The 21,337-nt window shown below is 42.1% G+C and overlaps 1 protein-coding gene across 1 annotated transcript; it reads left to right on the forward strand.

Annotated features, from left to right (window-relative positions):
- Positions 1 to 9,660: 9,660 nt before the first annotated feature.
- On the forward strand, positions 9,661 to 20,647 carry LOC134573675 (serine/threonine-protein phosphatase PGAM5, mitochondrial-like). Its single transcript, XM_063433457.1, has 6 exons — positions 9,661 to 9,666; positions 9,831 to 9,939; positions 18,018 to 18,152; positions 18,339 to 18,427; positions 18,518 to 18,648; positions 20,056 to 20,647. Exons 1-6 carry the CDS (start codon positions 9,661 to 9,663, stop codon positions 20,225 to 20,227), a joined length of 642 nt encoding a protein of 213 aa, XP_063289527.1. The 3' UTR covers positions 20,228 to 20,647.
- The last annotated feature ends 690 nt before the right edge of the window (positions 20,648 to 21,337 follow it).

The following is a 21,337-nucleotide window of genomic DNA, read 5'->3' on the forward strand; positions in this document are numbered from 1 at the left end:
ACACTCACTAACACACACACTCACTAACACTAACACACACTAACACTAACACACACTAACACTAACACACACACACTCACTAACACACACTCACTAACACTAACACACTCACTAACACTCTCACTAACACTCTCACTAACACACACTCACTAACACACACTCACTAACACACACACTCACTAACACACACACTCACTAACACTAACACACACACTAACACACACACTCTAAAACTAACACACACACACTCTAACACTAACACACACACACTCACTAACACACTCACTAACACACACACTCTAACACTAACACACACACTCACTAACACTAACACACACACTCACTAACACACACACACTCTAACACTAACACACACACTCACTAACACACACACTCACTAACACTAACACACTCACTAACACACACACCAACACTAACACATTCACTAACACATTCACTAACACACTCACTAACACACTCACTAACACACTCACTAACACACTCACTAACACACTCACTCACTAACACACACACTCACTAACACTCTCACTAACACTAACACACTCACTAACACACACTCACTAACACACACACTCTAACACTAACACACTCACTAACACTAACACACACTAACACTAACACACTCACTAACACACACACTAACACACACACTAACACACACACTCACTAACACACTCACTAACACACTCACTAACACACACACTCTAACACTAACACACACTCACTAACACTAACACACACTCACTAACACTAACACACTCACTAACTCACACACTCACTAACACTAACACACTCTAACACTAACACACTTACTAACACACACACTCACTAACACTAACACACACTCCAACACTAACACACACACCAACACTAACACACACACACACACCAACACACACACTCACACCAACACACACACTCACTAACACTAACACACACTAACACTAACACACACACCAACACTAACACACTCACTAACACACTCACTAACACACTCACTAACACACTCACTAACACACACACACTCACTAACACACACGCTCTAACACTAACACACTCACTAACACACTCACTAACACACTCACTAACACACTCACTAACACACACACTCTAACACTAACACACACACTCACTAACACTACAAAACTCACTAACACACACACTCACTAACTAACACACTCACTAACACACACACTAACACACACACTCACTAACACACACACCAACACTAACACACTCACTAACACACTCACTAACACACTCACTAACACACACACTCACTAACACACACACTCACTAACACACACACTCACTAACACACACACACACTAACACACTCACTAACACACTCACTAACACACACTCTCACTAACACACTCACTAACTAACACACTCACTAACACACTCACTAACACACTCACTAACACACTCACTAACACACTCACTAACACACTCACTAACACACTCACTAACACACTCACTAACACACTCACTAACACACACACTAACACACACACTCACTAACACTCTCACTAACACACACACTCACTAACACTCTCACTAACACTAACACACTCACTAACACACACACTCTAACACTAACACACACACTCTAACACTAACACACACACTCACTAACACACACACACTCACTAACACACACACTCACTAACACACACACTCACTAACACACACACACTCACTAACACACACACTCACTAACACACACACTCACTAACACACACACTCACTAACACACACACTCACTAACACACACACTCACTATCACTAACACACACACTCTAACACACACACTCTAACACTAACACACACACTCACTAACACACACACACCAACACTAACACACTCACTAACACACTCACTAACACACACTCACTAACACACACACTCACTAACACTAACACACTCACTAACACACACACTCACTAACACTAACACACACACTAACACACACACACTCTAACACTAACACACACACTAACACACACACTAACACACACACACACACACACTAACACACACTAACACACACACACACTAACACACACACTCTAACACTAACACACACTCACTAACACTAACACACACACTCTAACACTAACACACACACTCTAACACTAACACACACACTCACTAACACTAACACACACACTCACTAACACACTCACTAACACACACACACTCTAACACTAACACACACACTCTAACACTAACACACACACACTCTAACACTAACACACTCACTAACACACACACTCACCAACACTAACACACACACTCACTAACACTAACACACACACTCTAACACTAACACACACACTCTAACACTAACACACACTCACTAACACACTCACTAACACACTCACTAACACACACACTCTAACACTAACACACACACTCACTAACACACACACTCACTAACACTAACACACTCACTAACACTAACACACTCACTAACACTAACACACTCACTAACACACTCTAACACTAACACACTCTCACTAACACTAACACTAACACACTCACTAACACACACACTCACTAACACACACACTCACTAACACACACACTCACTAACACTAACACACACACTCACTATCACTAACACACACACTCTAACACACACACTCTAACACTAACACACACACTCACTAACACACACACACACACTAACACACTCACTAACACACACTCTCACTAACACACACACACCAACACTAACACACTCACTAACACACTCACTAACTAACACTCTCACTAACACACACACTCACTAACACAAACACACTCACTAACACACACACTCACTAACACTAACACACACACTAACACACACACTCTAACACTAACACACACACTCTAACACTAACACACACACTAACACACACACACACTAACACACACACACTCTAACACTAACACACACTCACTAACACTAACACACACACTCTAACACTAACACACACACTCACTAACACTAACACTAACACACACACTCACTAACACACTCACTAACACACACACACTCTAACACTAACACACACACACTCTAACACTAACACACTCACTAACACACACACTCACTAACACTAACACACACACTCTAACACTAACACACACTCACTAACACTAACACACACTCACTAACACTAACACACACACTCTAACACTAACACACACACTCTAACACTAACACACACTCACTAACACACTCACTAACACACTCACTAACACACTCACTAACACACACACTCTAACACTAACACACACACTCACTAACACACACACTCACTAACACTAACACACTCACTAACACTAACACACTCACTAACACACTCTAACACTAACACACTCTAACACTAACACACACTCACTAACACTAACACACTCACTAACACACACACACTCACTAACACACACACTCACTAACACACACACTCTAACACTAACACACACACTCACTATCACTAACACACACACTCACTATCACTAACACACACACTCTAACACACACACTCTAACACTAACACACACACTCACTAACACACACACACACACACTAACACACTCACTAACACACACTCTCACTAACACACACACACCAACACTAACACACTCACTAACACACTCACTAACTAACACTCTCACTAACACACACACTCTCTAACACACACTCACTAACACACACACACTCACTAACACTAACACACTCACTAACACACACACTCACTAACACTAACACACACACTAACACACACACTCTAACACTAACACACACACTAACACACACACACACTAACACACACACACACTAACACACACACACACTAACACACACACTCTAACACTAACACACACTCACTAACACTAACACACACACTCTAACACTAACACACACACTCACTAACACTAACACTAACACACACATTCACTAACACACTCACTAACACACACACACTCTAACACTAACACACACACTCTAACACTAACACACACACACTCTAACACTAACACACTCACTAACACACACACTCACTAACACTAACACACACACTCTAACACTAACACACACTCACTAACACACTCACTAACACACTCACTAACACACTCACTAACACACACACTCTAACACTAACACACACACTCACTAACACACACACTCACTAACACTAACACACTCACTAACACTAACACACTCACTAACACACACACACTCACTAACACACACACTCACTAACACACACACTCACTAACACACACACTCACTAACACACACACTCTAACACTAACACACACACTCACTATCACTAACACACACACTCACTATCACTAACACACACACTCTAACACACACACTCTAACACTAACACACACACTCACTAACACACACACACACACTAACACACTCACTAACACACACTCTCACTAACACACACACACCAACACTAACACACACACACTCACTAACACACTCACTAACTAACACTCTCTCTAACACACACACTCTCTAACACACACTCACTAACACACACACACACTCACTAACACTAACACACTCACTAACACACACACTCACTAACACTAACACACACACTAACACACACACTCTAACACTAACACACACACTCTAACACTAACACACACACTAACACACTCACTAACACACTCACTAACACACTCACTAACACACACACTCTAACACTAACACACACACTCACTAACACACACACTCACTAACACTAACACACTCACTAACACTAACACACTCACTAACACACTCACTAACACACTCTAACACTAACACACTCTAACACTAACACACACTCACTAACACTAACACACTCACTAACACACACACACTCACTAACACACACACTCACTAACACACACACTCTAACACTAACACACACACTCACTAACACACACACACACTAACACACTCACTAACACACACTCTCACTAACACACACACACCAACACTAACACACTCACTAACACACTCACTAACTAACACTCTCACTAACACACACACTCTCTAACACACACTCACTAACACACACACACTCACTAACACTAACACACTCACTAACACACACACTCACTAACACTAACACACACACTAACACACACACTCTAACACTAACACACACACTCTAACACTAACACACACACTAACACACACACACACTAACACACACACACACTAACACACACACACACTAACACACACACACTAACACACACACTCTAACACTAACACACACTCACTAACACTAACACACTCACTAACACACACACACTCACTAACACACACACTCACTAACACACACACTCACTAACACACACACTCTAACACTAACACACACACTCACTATCACTAACACACACACTCACTATCACTAACACACACACTCTAACACACACACTCTAACACTAACACACACACTCACTAACACACACACACACACTAACACACTCACTAACACACACTCTCACTAACACACACACACCAACACTAACACACACACACTCACTAACACACTCACTAACTAACACTCTCACTAACACACACACTCTCTAACACACACTCACTAACACACACACACTCACTAACACTAACACACTCACTAACACACACACTCACTAACACTAACACACACACTAACACACACACTCTAACACTAACACACACACTCTAACACTAACACACACACTCTAACACTAACACACACACTAACACACACACACACTAACACACACACACACTAACACACACACTCTAACACTAACACACACTCACTAACACTAACACACACACTCTAACACTAACACACACACTCACTAACACTAACACTAACACACACATTCACTAACACACTCACTAACACACACACACTCTAACACTAACACACACACTCTAACACTAACACACACACACTCTAACACTAACACACTCACTAACACACACACTCACTAACACTAACACACACACTCACTAACACTAACACACACACTCTAACACTAACACACACTCACTAACACACTCACTAACACACTCACTAACACACACACTCTAACACTAACACACACACTCACTAACACACACACTCACTAACACTAACACACTCACTAACACTAACACACTCACTAACACTAACACACTCACTAACACACTCTAACACTAACACACTCTAACACTAACACACACTCACTAACACTAACACACTCACTACCACACACACTCACTACCACACACACTCACTAACACTCTCACTAACACACACACCAACACTAACACATTCACTAACACACTCACTAACACACTCACTCACTAACACACACACTCACTAACACTCTCACTAACACTAACACACTCACTAACACACACACTCTAACACTAACACACACACTCTAACACTAACACACACACTCACTAACACACACACTCTAACACACACACTCTAACACTAACACACTCACTAACACACACACTCTAACACTAACACACACACTCACTAACACTAACACACACTCACTAACACTAACACACACAATCTAACACTAACACTAACACACACACTCACTAACACACACACTCACTAACACTAACACACTAACACACACACACACTAACACTAACACACACTCACTAACACTAACACACTCACTAACACACACACACACACTCACTAACACTAACACACTCACTAACACACACACTAACACTAACACACACACACTCTAACACTAACAAACACACACTCTAACACTAACACACACACTCACTAACACACTCACTAACACACACACTCTAACACTAACACACACTCACTAACACACTCACTAACACACACACTCTAACACACACACTCACTAACACACACACTCACTAACACTAACACACTCACTAACACTAACACACTCACTAACACACACACACACTCACTAACACTAACACACTCACTAACACACACACTAACACTAACACACACACTCACTAACACACACACTAACACTAACACACACACTCTAACACTAACACACACTCACTAAACACACACACTCACTAACACACACTCACTAACACACACTCACTAACACACACACACACACACACACACTCACTAACACTAACACACTCACTAACACACACACACTCTAACACTAACACACACTCACTAACACACACACTCTAACACACACACTCACTAACACTAACACACTCACTAACACTAACACACACACTCTAACACTAACACACACACTCACTAACACACACACTCACTAACACACACACTCACTAACACACACACTCACTAACACTAACACACTCACTAACACAAACACACACTCACTAACACACACACACACACTAACACACACTCACTAACACTAACACACTCACTAACACACTCACACACTAACACACACACTCTAACACTAACACACACACTCACTAACGCACACACTCACTAACACTAACACAATCTAACACTAACACTAACACTAACACACACACTCACTAACACTAACACACTCACTAACACACACAATAACACTAACACACACTCACTAACACTAACACACTCACTAACACACACACTAACACTAACACACACACTCACTAACACACTCACTAACACACTCACTAACACACACACTCTAACACTAACACACACTCACTAACACACACACACTCACTAACACTAACACACACTCACTAACACTAAACACACACACTCACTAACACACACACACACACTCACTAACACTAACACACACTCACTAACACACACACTCTAACACACACACACTCACTAACACTAACACACTCACTAACACACACACTCTAACACACACACTCACTAACACTAACACACTCACTAACACACACACTCACTAACACTAACACACACACTCACTAACACACACACTCACTAACACACACACTCACTAACACACACACTCACTAACACACACTCACTAACACTAACACACTCACTAACACTAACACACTCACTAACACACACACACACTAACACTAACACACACACACACACACACTAACACTAACACACACTCACTAACACTAACACACTCACTAACACTAACACACTCACTAACACTAACACACACACTCACTAACACACACACTCACTAACACACACTCACTAACACACACACACACTAACACTAACACACACTCACTAACACTAACACACACACTCTAACACTAACACACACACTCACTAACACACTCACTAACACACACACTCTAACACTAACACACACACTCTAACACTAACACACACACTCACTAACACTAATCCACTCACTAACACTAACCCACTCACTAACACACACACAAGAAAAAACGATTATAAATAGGATGGCGCAAATGAGAGAAGGATCTTAGTACATGCAGCAACCAACAAAAACAAATCCTGGTAAAACGATTTGAACATAAAATAACTTACAGTGGTGATGGTGCGCAAAAAAAAAAAAATTAAATATATATATATAAATTCGTATTCACTATGGACCTCTTATAGAGAGTGAAAGTAACCCTGTGTACATAAAATGAGGTGTTTACAGAGTGGAAATATAAATAATTGAAAAACAAACAGTGGTTGTGGTGAAACAAAGCACAATCTGTAGGTATACTTGCAAACTTGGAAATCACTCTGACACCTATTAAGGAGACAAAAACAGAAAAAGAGCTCCTAGTGCAGCATAGTAATTAACTTATAAATATATAGAATAAAGCAAACAGAGGTGCCTTTTAGGTGTTACACTCACAAGATTGGAGTGGTAAAAGCACCACTCGTTGCTATAGCACTCAGGGAGGATCAGCCCCTAGAGTGCGTGGGATCCGTGGAAAGGAAGCTTGCAATCCGGATCTCAGGTAAGTATACTTTATTAATTTAAATTTAAAAACAGCAAAACTTGTTGTGGAGGTAGTTAGTCCGCTCACCAGCCTCAGGAAACCGCAAAGAAAGTTCCATATACTCATGTAATGTAAAAAAATCTTCCGGCTGCTATCCTGGCTGCTGTTGCTGACTGTCTCCAAATCACTTCCTGGTTCCGGGTCCGTAATGCATTTCGCCCCACCTACAGGGCTTTGTCAAACGGCTGATGCTTCCTCCCACTGTCCTGTGTCTTATATACACCAGTCCATGTTACCCACCATTTTAAAATCAATACAACCTTTCTCATCAACATTTCAAAGTCCAAAATAAGTCTCTTATTAGTAGCACTGCTGATCCCAGTGCTAACTGATAGAAATGGGGTCTCAGATATTAAAAAGAGAAAAAAAAAAATATATATATATATATATATATATAGTTTTTTTTTTTTTTTTTTTTAAACTTGGAACAAAAATGGGTTATATTGCCTAAACCGAGTTTTTCACATATTTCTGTGGGCAATAAGAAACTCTACAAAAACTTATTTTATTCAATTAGCATTATGAATTTAAGTAGATATATACATTTAAAATTCTAAATAAAAAAAGACAATTTCTTTTCTTAAAATGGCAGCACACATTCTCATAATACCACTAAAAATCCATCTAAAAACCGGATTAGGGAACAAAAAAACATATACACCCCTACATAAATGGGGGTATTTACCACTTTGAAACTTATTTCATGGCCTGAAGTTGTGGGAGGGGCTATAGACCTACAAAAGGGACTTCCCCCCCTTTCCCTACTTTCCTTTGTGGGTCAAACGAATAGCACTTCCAGGTCATACGAGACGCCATTTTGATTTCACCTCTGCTCCATGAGGTCTCATACTCCAAGCTTTGTCCAGGAATCCTGCTGCAGGGCTTTCCGTTAATCCAGTGGCTTTCTTTCTGGTCAGCATCACATTTGGTGCCTAAGGGACTCTCAAACCGTAAGTTGACCCACCTGTCGCGCCAGGATTAGTTCCCACGGCGTTCAGCACTGCACGGGTCCTCACTTTACGGTTTCCTTTTGTTTTGCACGGTTATTTCATTACCTAGCTGTTCATGTAAAATCTGTTGGGTTATAATCATCTGTGCGGTTAAAACTACAAACGAAATACAATTTTTCTCCTACACACTGTCCCCTACCGGTCTTTGGGTGTACTACAGGCTTCTTAGACATTATTGCATTTCATGTACAAACCAATAAACCACTGCATTTTCACCTACACACTGACCCCTATCGGTCATTCGGTGTACTACAGGCTTCTCAGACATTATTGCATTTCATGTACAAACCAACTAACCACTGCATTTTTGCCCACATAATGACCCCTACCGGTCATTCGTTATACTACAGGCTTCTCGGACATTATTGAATTTCATGTACAAACCAACTAACTACTGCATTTTCGCGTACACACTGACCCCTATCGGTCATTTCTGTGTACTACAGGCTTCTTAACCGTTGTTTGCATTTTCATGTATAAACCACTAAATTTTCACCTACACACTGACCCCTATCAGTCATTCGATGTACTACAGGCTTCTCAGACATTATTGCATTTCATGTAGAAACCAACGAACCACGAGCCTACATGCTGACCCCTACTGGTCAATCGGTATACTACAGGCTTCTCAGACTTTATTTCACTTCATAAGCAAACAAACTAACTACAGCATTTTCGCTTTTATACTGACTCCTACGGAATATTTGCATGGTTGCACGCGTAAAATATAAGTCCTTCCAATTACGTACTTTCACATATTAGGTTATTCAGCAGCCAGTCATGGTTCACTACACTCATGTTTCCGGGTACAGTTGTTTTCCGACCAGTAAGGGTATCTAATCATACTACCAGGTATATACACCTGCTTATGTGGTATTTACATACATTTTCTGTTTTCCCCTGGATACATCCTTAGCGTACTGGCAAATAGGGACTATAGGTTTCCAATAGGTATTCCCAGGGGTCAAGTCCTGGGGAAAAAAGTGTGGGAACTCACCCAAGATTCCTGGACTGCACTATATGCATAGGAAGGTAATCATTTTTTTTATTTATTTTTTTTAAGGAGGGGGAGGGAGGGAACTTAAAAAAATAAAATTACACTCCTATGCATATAGTGCAGTGCAGGGTGTGTATAATGAATGTAGTGTGTTTGTAGTGAATGCAGAGTATGGATAATGAATGTAGTGTGTTTGTAGTGAGTGCAGTGTGTATAATGAATGTAGTGTGTTTGTAGTGAGTGCAGTGTGTATAATAACTTTAGTGTGTTTGTAGTGAGTGCAGAGTGTGTATAATGAATGTAGTGTGTTTGTTGTGAGTGCAGAGTGTGTATAATGAATGTAGTGTGTTTGTTGTGAGTGCAGTGTGTGTATAATGAATGTAGTGTGTTTGTTGTGAGTGCAGTGTGTGTATAATGAAGTGTGTTTGTTGTGAGTGCAGTGTGTGTATAATGAATGTAGTGTGTTTGTAGTGAGTGCAGATTGTGTATAGTAAATGTAGTGTGTTTGTGGTGAGCGCAGAGTGTGTATAATGAATGTAGTGTGTTTGTAGTGAGTGCAGAATGTGTATAATGAATGTAGTGTGTTTGTAGTGAGTGCAGAATGTGTATAATGAATGTAGTGTGTGTAGTGAGTGCAGTGTGTATAATGAATGTAGTGTGTAGTGAGTGCAAAGTGTGTATAGTGAATGCAGAGTGTGTATAATGAATGTAGTGTGTTTGTAGTAAGTGCAGTGTGTATAATAAATTTAGTGTGTTTGTAGTGAGTGCAGAGTGTGTATAATGAATGTAGTGTGTTTGTTGTGAGTGCAGAGTGTGTATAATGAATGTAGTGTGTGTGTGTGCTGGATGATGTGTGTGTGTGTGTGTGCTGGATGGTGTGTGTGTGTGTGTGCTGGATGATGTGTGTGTGTGTGTGTGCTGGATGATGTGTGTGTGTGTGTGCTGGATGATGTGTGTGTGTGTGTGTGTGCTGGATGATGTGTGTGTGTGTGTGTGTGCTGGATGATGTGTGTGTGTGTGTGCTGGATGATGTGCATGTGTGTGCTGGATGATGTGCATGTGTGTGCTGGATGATGTGTGTGTGTGTGTGTGCTGGATGGTGTGTGTGTGTGTGCTGGATGATGTGTGTGTGTGCGCTGGATGATGTGTGTGTGTGTGTGTGTGTGTGCTGGATGATGTGTGTGTGTGTGTGTGTGTGTGCTGGATGATGTGTGTGTGTGTGTGCTGGATGATGTGTGTGTGTGTGTGCTGGATGATGTGTGTGTGTGTGCTGGATGATGTGTGTGTGTGTGTGTGTGTGCTGGATGATGAAGTGTGTGTGTGTGCTGGATGATGAAGTGTGTGTGAACTGGATGAAGTGTGTGTGTGTGTGCGTGCTGGATGATGTGTGTCTGTGTGCGCTGGATGATGTGTGTGTGTGTGTGCTGGATTATGTGTGTGTGTGTGCTGGATTGTGTGTGTGTGTGTGTGTGTGCTGGATTATGTGTGTGTGTGTGCTGGATTATGTGTGTGTGTGTGTGTGCTGGATTATGTGTGTGTGTGTGCTGGATTATGTGTGTGTGTGTGCTGGATTATGTGTGTGTGTGCTGGATTATGTGTGTGTGTGTGTGTGCTGGATTATGTGTGTGTGTGTGTGCTGGATTATGTGTGTGTGTGTGTGCTGGATTATGTGTGTGTGTGCTGGATTATGTGTGTGTGTATGTGCTGGATTGTGTGTGTGTGTGCTGGATTATGTGTGTGTGTGTGTGTGTGTGTGCTGGATTATGTGTGTGTGTGTGTGCTGGATTGTGTGTGTGTGTGTGTGTGTGTGTGTGCGCTGGATTATGTGTGTGTGTGTGCGCTGGATTATGTGTGTGTGCTGGATTGTGTGTGTGCTGGATGATGGGGGGAAGCATTTGTTTTTTAAACCTTATGTGTTTTTTTGTTTTATTCCCCCCTCCCTGCTTCTTACCTTGTCAGGGAGGGGGGGAGATCGCCGGGTGGTCCGGTGGAGGGAAGCAGCCGCTGCATACAGGGGCCCTCACGCTGTGTTTCCTCTCCAGCACTAATTCTCGCGAGACTTCCCTGTGCGGAGCGTTGCCATGGTAACGCTCTTACAGCCGCGGGTATCGCGAGAATTAGTGCTGGAGAGGAAACACAGCGTGTGAGGAGGGCTCCTGTGTGCGCAGGTAGCAGGGCAGGTCCTGCAGGATCACTAGCGGGAACGGCGTTCCTGCTTTGGAAAAAGTGCAGGAACGCCGTTCCCGTGCGTTCCTGCAGGACTCGAGCCCTGGGTATTCCCCTTTCTTGGCATCTACGCCTGTCGTATAGTGGTCCCGCGAGGCCAACACCCCGCCTCAACGCTCGGAGGCAAACACCCATCGGGCCACTTGTGAGCTAGCCGCCTTGCATGGTATATAGAGAGGGCCTCACCTGTCACTCCCCTCCCCTTTTGTCTGGTTACAGTCACCGAGAGGCCAACATCTTGCCATTACGTTGGTGGCCACAAAATTCCCTCGCGCCATTGCATAGATAGAGCCTCTCAAGCCACTTGGCAACTAGCAGGGCCTCACCTGTCACAAAACAAAGGATTAATTGTTTCGCCATGCGGCTTTAGCTAGCAAACCAGTACTAGCACACTGTGGGTTCATATAATAATGGCTATCTTCTTCTTTCACTTGGAGAGGATGTTTCTAGTCCCACACGACAATTTTGTCCTAACACAGCGGACGATCACGTTTCAGGCTCCAAGCTCTAGCACCTCAGAACTACCAGAGACAATTGGGTCGTCTCTCTTTGGCAAATCCCAGATTTGCAACAATTTCCATGTTGGCACAAGTAGTTTCAGTGCATGCAGACTGTGGCAGGTATGTTCCCAATACGTCAGGGCACATGGAAACCATGTGTCCCAATGAATGTACCCTGAACATTACTTCACGTCTGTAAACATTATGCATTTCCAGTACTTTCTAACTCATCACCCTTCCAGACATTTAGTTGATTTCCTAATCTCCAATTTTAAAGGCCTTCCGAACAGGTATTGCCATATACTTTTGGGGAAATCTAGAATGCCCTAACTTGCAGTCATCACAGCAGCATCCAACAGCTAGCAATACACTCATGGCCCAAGAATGGCAGAAAGATTTCTACTTGGGCCTCTCCGATCTACACCATTTACTGCGTGGCGCAATCCCATTGGGATTGTCACAGGGAATCTTCCCTCACACTGTAACTGATCATAGACTTATCTGCACCTCACGCCTTGGCTACCCCAAGTCTCAACTCCCTCATACCCTTCTGAGGAGTCTTCATTACAGCATGCCACTATTGTTCATACCATTACAGCTATCACTCAAGCAGCGGGGGAAGCCTGGTTAAGTAAAACTGATATCACAACGCATTTCAGACTGCCATCATCCACCCTACACTGGCACTTATGGGCAGCAGTCATATATTTCTTCTCCTGCTTAACTTTCGGGTCAAGAGCAGCCACAATCTTAAATATATTCGTAGAACTATTTGCTGGTTGTGGTTAAACATATCCAGATGCCCCACAGTCATACACTCCCGAGATGATTTCTTGTTGGTCAAAAGGAACGCCTTTCCCTCTAGAAGCTTCAAGGAACACTTGGGGGTCCCAGTATTCCCTAAGGTCACAGAAGACCCAGACACTATCGTTACATTCCTGGGCATACAACTTGACTTGGCATCCTTGCCAACAAGTTACCACGTGAGAAATAGGAACAGTCACAACAACACCAATTACCAACTCCTGCTTGGTACTCGCAACTGCATGGAACTACAATCCCTGCCAGGTTCCTTAAAATTTGCAATGCGCATCATACCGCAGGCTGCGCTTTCATCTCAGACCACTTTGCTTTTTCCACACTCCCGCATGATGATCAGGGGCTGTCCCTAGACAACCAAGCCACGGCAGACCTAACCACACGTAATGGTAAACTACTGTGGCAGCTGACGTGACAGCCGCCATGGCAGGGGGTCATTTATGGTCATGGATTACATGAACCTCTGACTAAACTGGCCTTGTCCACCAGCACTCAACACGCTTGCTACAGGGTTTCCACTTATACAATACGTTTCATGTTGGACCATGACTTAGATAGCTGGTTTGAGGTTTCACCATTTATGGCATTCACTTCTTTTGCCACCTTAAGTTAAAAATTCTCGCACAACATGGTTAAACTTTCTCACGGACATTCAACACTATATGTATTTCTCCTTCCCAAACAACAAAGGTTCCTATCCTCCTACCCCATCCATACCTTACTTAGAGACGTAGCCAAGCGGACGTTCCCGCTACAACTAAATACTGGCCATAGACATACAATGTTGAAACCGTATCAGAACCACTCGACCATGCACCAATGCAGTCATCAAAACTGCTACGTATCTAGCCTTTAACTGCTTTCTCAAGGTATAACTCACTATCAGCTGCAAACATCATAAACAAGAGTGCCTGTTGACCTCTTATTGTTCTAAAACACACAATACCACTATGTCCGGTCCCTTCCTAAAACTAAGACGAGTCAGATGTGTGAACCAGTGCATATAACCTACTATCTTACAAGCAATGCTGGGTGTCCGGTTTAAGGTACTGGTTACGTTCTTGGGCACGCCACCATACGCACCACTGAACCATTACTGTCACTGTACAATACTGTCCTTACCACAGGTAAGTTCATGCACTATATAGCCAAGATATCCCCGCACATGTTAAAGACACGGGGCCGCTCGGAATCATAGGCTTATGCGACTTACATACCACAGCCGGTTCAGGAATTAGGAAGCTTTCATTAAAATGTCTACCTGATGGTTAACAAATGCACTATGATCCTGTATAATGTTTTGCATTAATATTTCTCTTTTTGCCCACTTTTTACCGGCCTACAGCATACGTCGGTTTCAGCACACCTCAACCGATTATTCCTAAAGCTACATCGCTACAACCATCTTATTCTATATCATATGAGAGTGCCCCGAACACAAATAAATATATATATATATATATATATATATATATATATATATATATATATATATATATATATATAAATATATATATATATATATATATATATATTTTACCAAATCTGAAAACAGAGCTGGATGTGTCCTGGACTTTCATTACCCTAGATGGCTGTGGTTACAGGATCTGTGACAAAATCCTACCTGGAAGAGAGGTGGTGTGTTGCACTACTTACAATAGGTTGGTTTCTGGGCACTCCTGATCCCATAACAAATACAACATGCAGTTTGTCACGGCAAGGGTGCATAACTTTGTATTACATTATGAAATATTATCCTTTAATGCCATTTGTGTAGTAAATGGCACAAAAGGATGCTATTGCTGAGGTCAACAGGGGTTACATCTTTTGAAGCTGGGAACCCCACAGAGGTTGGATGACAGAAGGGGAAGTGTGGATGGCATAGCAAGGTTGAAAGGGTTTTACTAATATGGATGTGAAGTAATCAAGGCTCTGCAAGGTGTGAGGTTCTACACTTGGGAAAAGTCTGAATGTCTCTTCATCCATTTGGCCTGTACCATTAAGTGCTGAGTAAAACTCTTTGAAATGTAAATACCATTTTAGCTTTGCTCCAGTATCATATCCAAAGAAAGGACAAAAACATTCATATTTACCCCACAGAATAATAATAAAGCCTAATTTTTATTATATTTGGAATGGGACAAGCCCAATCTTTTAATTAAGCCTAAACATAGAGTTGCACAACTTAAACCGTGTGGCAGGAATTGTGATGTCTGTCCTATTGGATCGCAGGTGGGGCGTGCAACATGTCTATGGAATGGGAAAACAATAACAAATTCATAGAGGCAATTATTATTTCTATGGCAGGTACAGTAGAGGAGATAAAACCAAAAAGTTTATATTTGGCTTGCTGTTTCTGGAACAAAGGAGGTGGTCACTAGGAATCACTATAGGTACGCCCCTGGGTGGGGTGTGATAATTCCACAGGGTATATCTCCTGTGATCCTGAAGGGTGGTGTGTACTTGCTTGGGGCCAAGATCTAATTTTGAGTGAGTCACCATCATCCTTCCTTGCCAGAGACCCCCTGGACAGAAGTTGTACTTTGAAAAACCTAAGTGAGTAATTAGGACTTCTGTTATTTTATCCTTTTTGTTTTTATCTGTTGTTGGTGTAAATAATTTGTTTATTATATATTGTTATATGCACTGTGACTATTTTTGCTCATAATAAACATTCATTTATTAAGTTCTACCTTTGTCTGGTTAAGAATCACGTTACCTGAAGAGACTAGTTAGTATTTTTGTAATTACATAGATATTGTGCTGTCATATTTGGTGGGTTTTATTGTTGATTTACCTGGGGGACCAAGGCACCCCATTTATAAATTGTCTTGGTGGTGGCAGCGTTAAGATAGTAATGGTTATATTATTATGTTTAAGTGTGGGTGGTGTTAAAAGGGGGATTTTGTCATTATTTCCGGTCTAGTGCAGACAAATAGTGTACTTTAACCCTTTCACCACCACAACTACGTCACGCACACTCTTGGAGTAGGGTGCGTTCGTGACACAGTTCATTTAACTGTTCCAGGGATAACTGCAGGTTATTTAACCTAAGATGACTTTTTTTAAATGTTCATTTTAGTAACCTACTCAGAAGTCGAGTTTTTAAAACCAACATTGCAATGTGATTGCTCAGCATCCTATATTGGGGTTTGTAACATCCTAGCTGCTACATTGAAATAATGGGATAATTTCTGTTAAGTGCAAAATTTGAATAGAAATGGCATAGCCAAGCTGGAAACATAGTTTCAGTTCTGTCTTGTTTTTGGCACATTGTATTGGTGACTGTACCCTGTTTGCACCACGTTTCAGAATGATCCACACCTATCGTCTAAAGCTGGTCATTACAGAGAAGGAGCGTGAGTGTAAGCTGCAGGAATGGAGGGGGTGGGGCATTCTAGGCACCAGAACAGCTGTAGTGGTTATGGTACTTGCTAGTTCCTTTAACAAGCTACATGCTGTCTTTCTTTCTACAGGGCGTGAACAGGCCAGCCTAACAGGACAGCGTCTGGCACTTCTTGCAAGTGAAGGGAATAACTTTAGCTGCATTATTTATTCGTCATTGACCAGATCCACAGAAACTGCTGATATCATCAGTCAGAATTTACCAGGTGAGCCATGTGTACAGGGGAAGGAAAGGTTTTACTGGACCCTCTATTGCACATGTGGGATTAGGCTGCTGCATGTAGACCTCTGAAATCCCAATTCTTGCTGCCTATGCATATTTTGAATAGTTGCAGAATAACCGTTATTGAGCTGTTTTGTTGGTGGTTTGGCTTTCTTTAATCTTCTTATAGATATTAAAATGTGCAGCTCCAGTCTGCTTCACGAAGGACCTCCAATCCGACCAGTTCCTGCGGAATCCAAGTGGATACCAGATCTTTCTGTAAGCTATATCTAGTGGTGACTATTTTTAAAGCGTTTCTGGTGTGCGTTCTGTTTCTGCTTTTAACCCTGGTCGTTGTCTCCATCTTAGTATTTTAAAGATGGCCCACGCATTGAGGCTGCATTCAGGAAGTACATCCTCCGTGCAGATCCAGAACAAACAAAAGACAGTTATGAAATAATAGTCTGCCATGATAATGTGATCCGCTACTTTGTATGCAGGTAAACTGCTTCCACTTATCATTCTAAATCATCTGTGGTCACCACAGGTATCTTCCAGGCCCTCTATTCCTAACCTGCATTTTTTGTTTTTCTTTAAACACCCTTATTTAACAAAGTAAATGGAGTACACTAAACCCAGAACAACTATACAAAATTGAAATGAGAATCCAGTATTGTAAAATTGTGTGCCATTTTTACTATAATGAACTGTGCTGCTTATTTAACAGGTTTTCATCCAAATGTTATCAAATCTTGTGGTAATTGGATGGCATGTACTAAACTGACAGCCTTTACAGCAGGCTTCCGTAAACTCCAGCCCTCCAGATGTTGCTGAACTACAACTCCCATGATTCTCAGACCATTTAATTCATAGAATCATAAGAGTTGTAGTCAGGGCCGGCTGGGGATACAAAGCTGCCCTGTAAAAAAATTTATGCCAGCTCCATAAATCATTGCGCCATGTAAGGTTATGTCGAGAGATTCTTTTCTAATATAAAATATTGGTCCTTTCAGAGTAACTGTTTAATTATACAGTAAGCATACTCGCATGCAGACAGACAAGCTAATTGATATAAATGATCTCATTGACATAAAAACACAAGCTCACTCACTAGCAAGCGCGCGCACACAGCTTATTGTAGTGGTACTGGTGTCTATAGCCTGTCCCTGCAGGCTTTTTAATGTATAAACTGACCTTTCAGAGAAAAGGCAGTGTTTGTCACTTTGAAGCAATGCAATCACTCAGAGGGTCACTAGAGGTGCTTCCTGTGTTTCTACATTAAGGGCCTCCACGCTCTGGAGGCACTGAACATTCCCCATAGAGATACAGTGATTCAATGCATCTCTATGAGGAGATGATGATTGGTGTAGCTTTTTGCAGCTAATCCTATGGCAAAGCATTGGATTGGCTGAGATCATCAAGCTTGATGATCTCAGCCATAGAGGCAGGGCCAGTGGAGGGGAGACCAGCATGGCGTGGGGAAAGTGAATAAAAAAAAACCCACTAATGACAGACACACTGACACACATTACTACTACCTGTGGGCGCCCGGGGGTTATGCAGGGCAGACAGCCGTCTGTGCTGGTGGCCGCAGGGGGAGCTGTGATGGCGGCCACTGGGGGAGCTGTGCTTTCTCTGCTCCCCCCCCCCCCCGCCCTCGCACGCTACTTAATGATTCCGCGGCTGGAATATGATGTCATATTCTGGCCGCAGTCTCATTAAGCTGGGGAGCAGAAACCGCACACCTTGCAGTTTGCCTGGCCCTGGTTGTAGTTGAGCAACATCTGGGGGGCCAGAGTTTGGGGAATCCTGCTTTACAGCATTAAAAATAACCTCTCAAGACCTATATTGTACAAACTTGTCTTATGCCTTCCATGTACTGACAAAATGTATATCTTCATCTACAGGGCACTACAACTCCCACTGGAAGCTTGGCTCCGACTGCCTCTCTATCATGGTAGTATTACAAAGCTGGTGATAAAACCTGATGATGTGTCACTGAAGATGCTTGGTGAGGCTGGCTTTATGCCCCCGGGGAAAACTCATGGGAGCTTAGCTCTGAGCTGGATGTCCTCCTAGAGACACACAAGTTACCATGACTCCCTTACCTTTCTGTTTAATATACACTCTCCAGTTGAAGCAGTCTTTCAATGCATATATTGCACACAGCATGGGTGGACCAAATGATAGTATAATTTTTTCTCATCCCTGCACTAAGATGAAGGTTCTAGTTTCTGAATATGCAGCACCATGTTCTGAGTTACAATGCCTTGTGTTCACCAAATGGCTTTACAACTCAAGCTTGGCACCTCCTATTGCTCACCTGTACGACATTGCAGACCCTGTAGCTATAGCTTGTCTGCCTAGTCCAAATGGCTTCTTGCAAAACAAAGTACAGTTGAAAGAAGTTACCTGGCTTGGTTAGTGTAAATACTGTATCTTAAATATAAGGGGCAGTTATAATAAAACAATGTAACAACCCATTTGTATGCATGTTGACAGGACTGCTTAATTAAAAGCAAATGAAATGACTTCCTACTTATTTTCATTATTGTATTGGTGGCTTCTGGCTTAACACTTCTCATAGGTACTAGATGTTCTGAGCGCTCAGAACATGTTCAGAACTTGAACTAAAAGTTCATCCTTCATTGTATGTGGGTCGTGTGGACTTGCCACTCAAAGGGAGTATCTGATCTTGTTTGTGTTTGGCAGATACCTTGTGTGACCACTGCGGCTACTCTTCCCACCAGAACTGTATTAACCTTGAGACTTCCACCTAGGGTTTGGACATGGGCTGGTGGGGTCCTGTTTGGCCTCCCTGGCTGAGCCCCCTCACTTCATTGAGGGAGCATTTGTGGTCTGCACCTCCTTCAGCTACTTAAGAGCTCCCTAGTGCTTTTGGTCATTGATGGAGCACCGAGAGCTGTTAAAGTGGTCTGCATCTGATATTGGTGCCGAACACAATACTAAACCACCAGGGATCCAGCTTGCCTTCCACTAGACAATGTGAGGATATTTATATGGTGATGATCTTAACATTATAAACATTATCGAATTGATATATTGGCACTGTTTCCCTTAATTTAATGCTAAGAGCTACTCACTATTTTAACGCTTATAGACCCTGGAGTACACTTTATTAGAGGATTTGTATTTCACACATTACAAACCAACTATAATAATGTAGTT

Source organism: Pelobates fuscus, chromosome 9 (genome assembly GCF_036172605.1).
Source record: "Pelobates fuscus isolate aPelFus1 chromosome 9, aPelFus1.pri, whole genome shotgun sequence".
Classification (NCBI taxonomy): domain Eukaryota; kingdom Metazoa; phylum Chordata; class Amphibia; order Anura; family Pelobatidae; genus Pelobates; species Pelobates fuscus.

Bases quoted from the DNA above. Each gene is read 5' to 3' on its own strand.
- LOC134573675 (XM_063433457.1), top strand. The intron at 18,428-18,517 runs GTAAGCTATATC...TCTCCATCTTAG, and splicing joins AGTGGATACCAGATCTTTCT to TATTTTAAAGATGGCCCACG. The intron at 18,649-20,055 runs GTAAACTGCTTC...CTTCATCTACAG, and splicing joins ATCCGCTACTTTGTATGCAG to GGCACTACAACTCCCACTGG.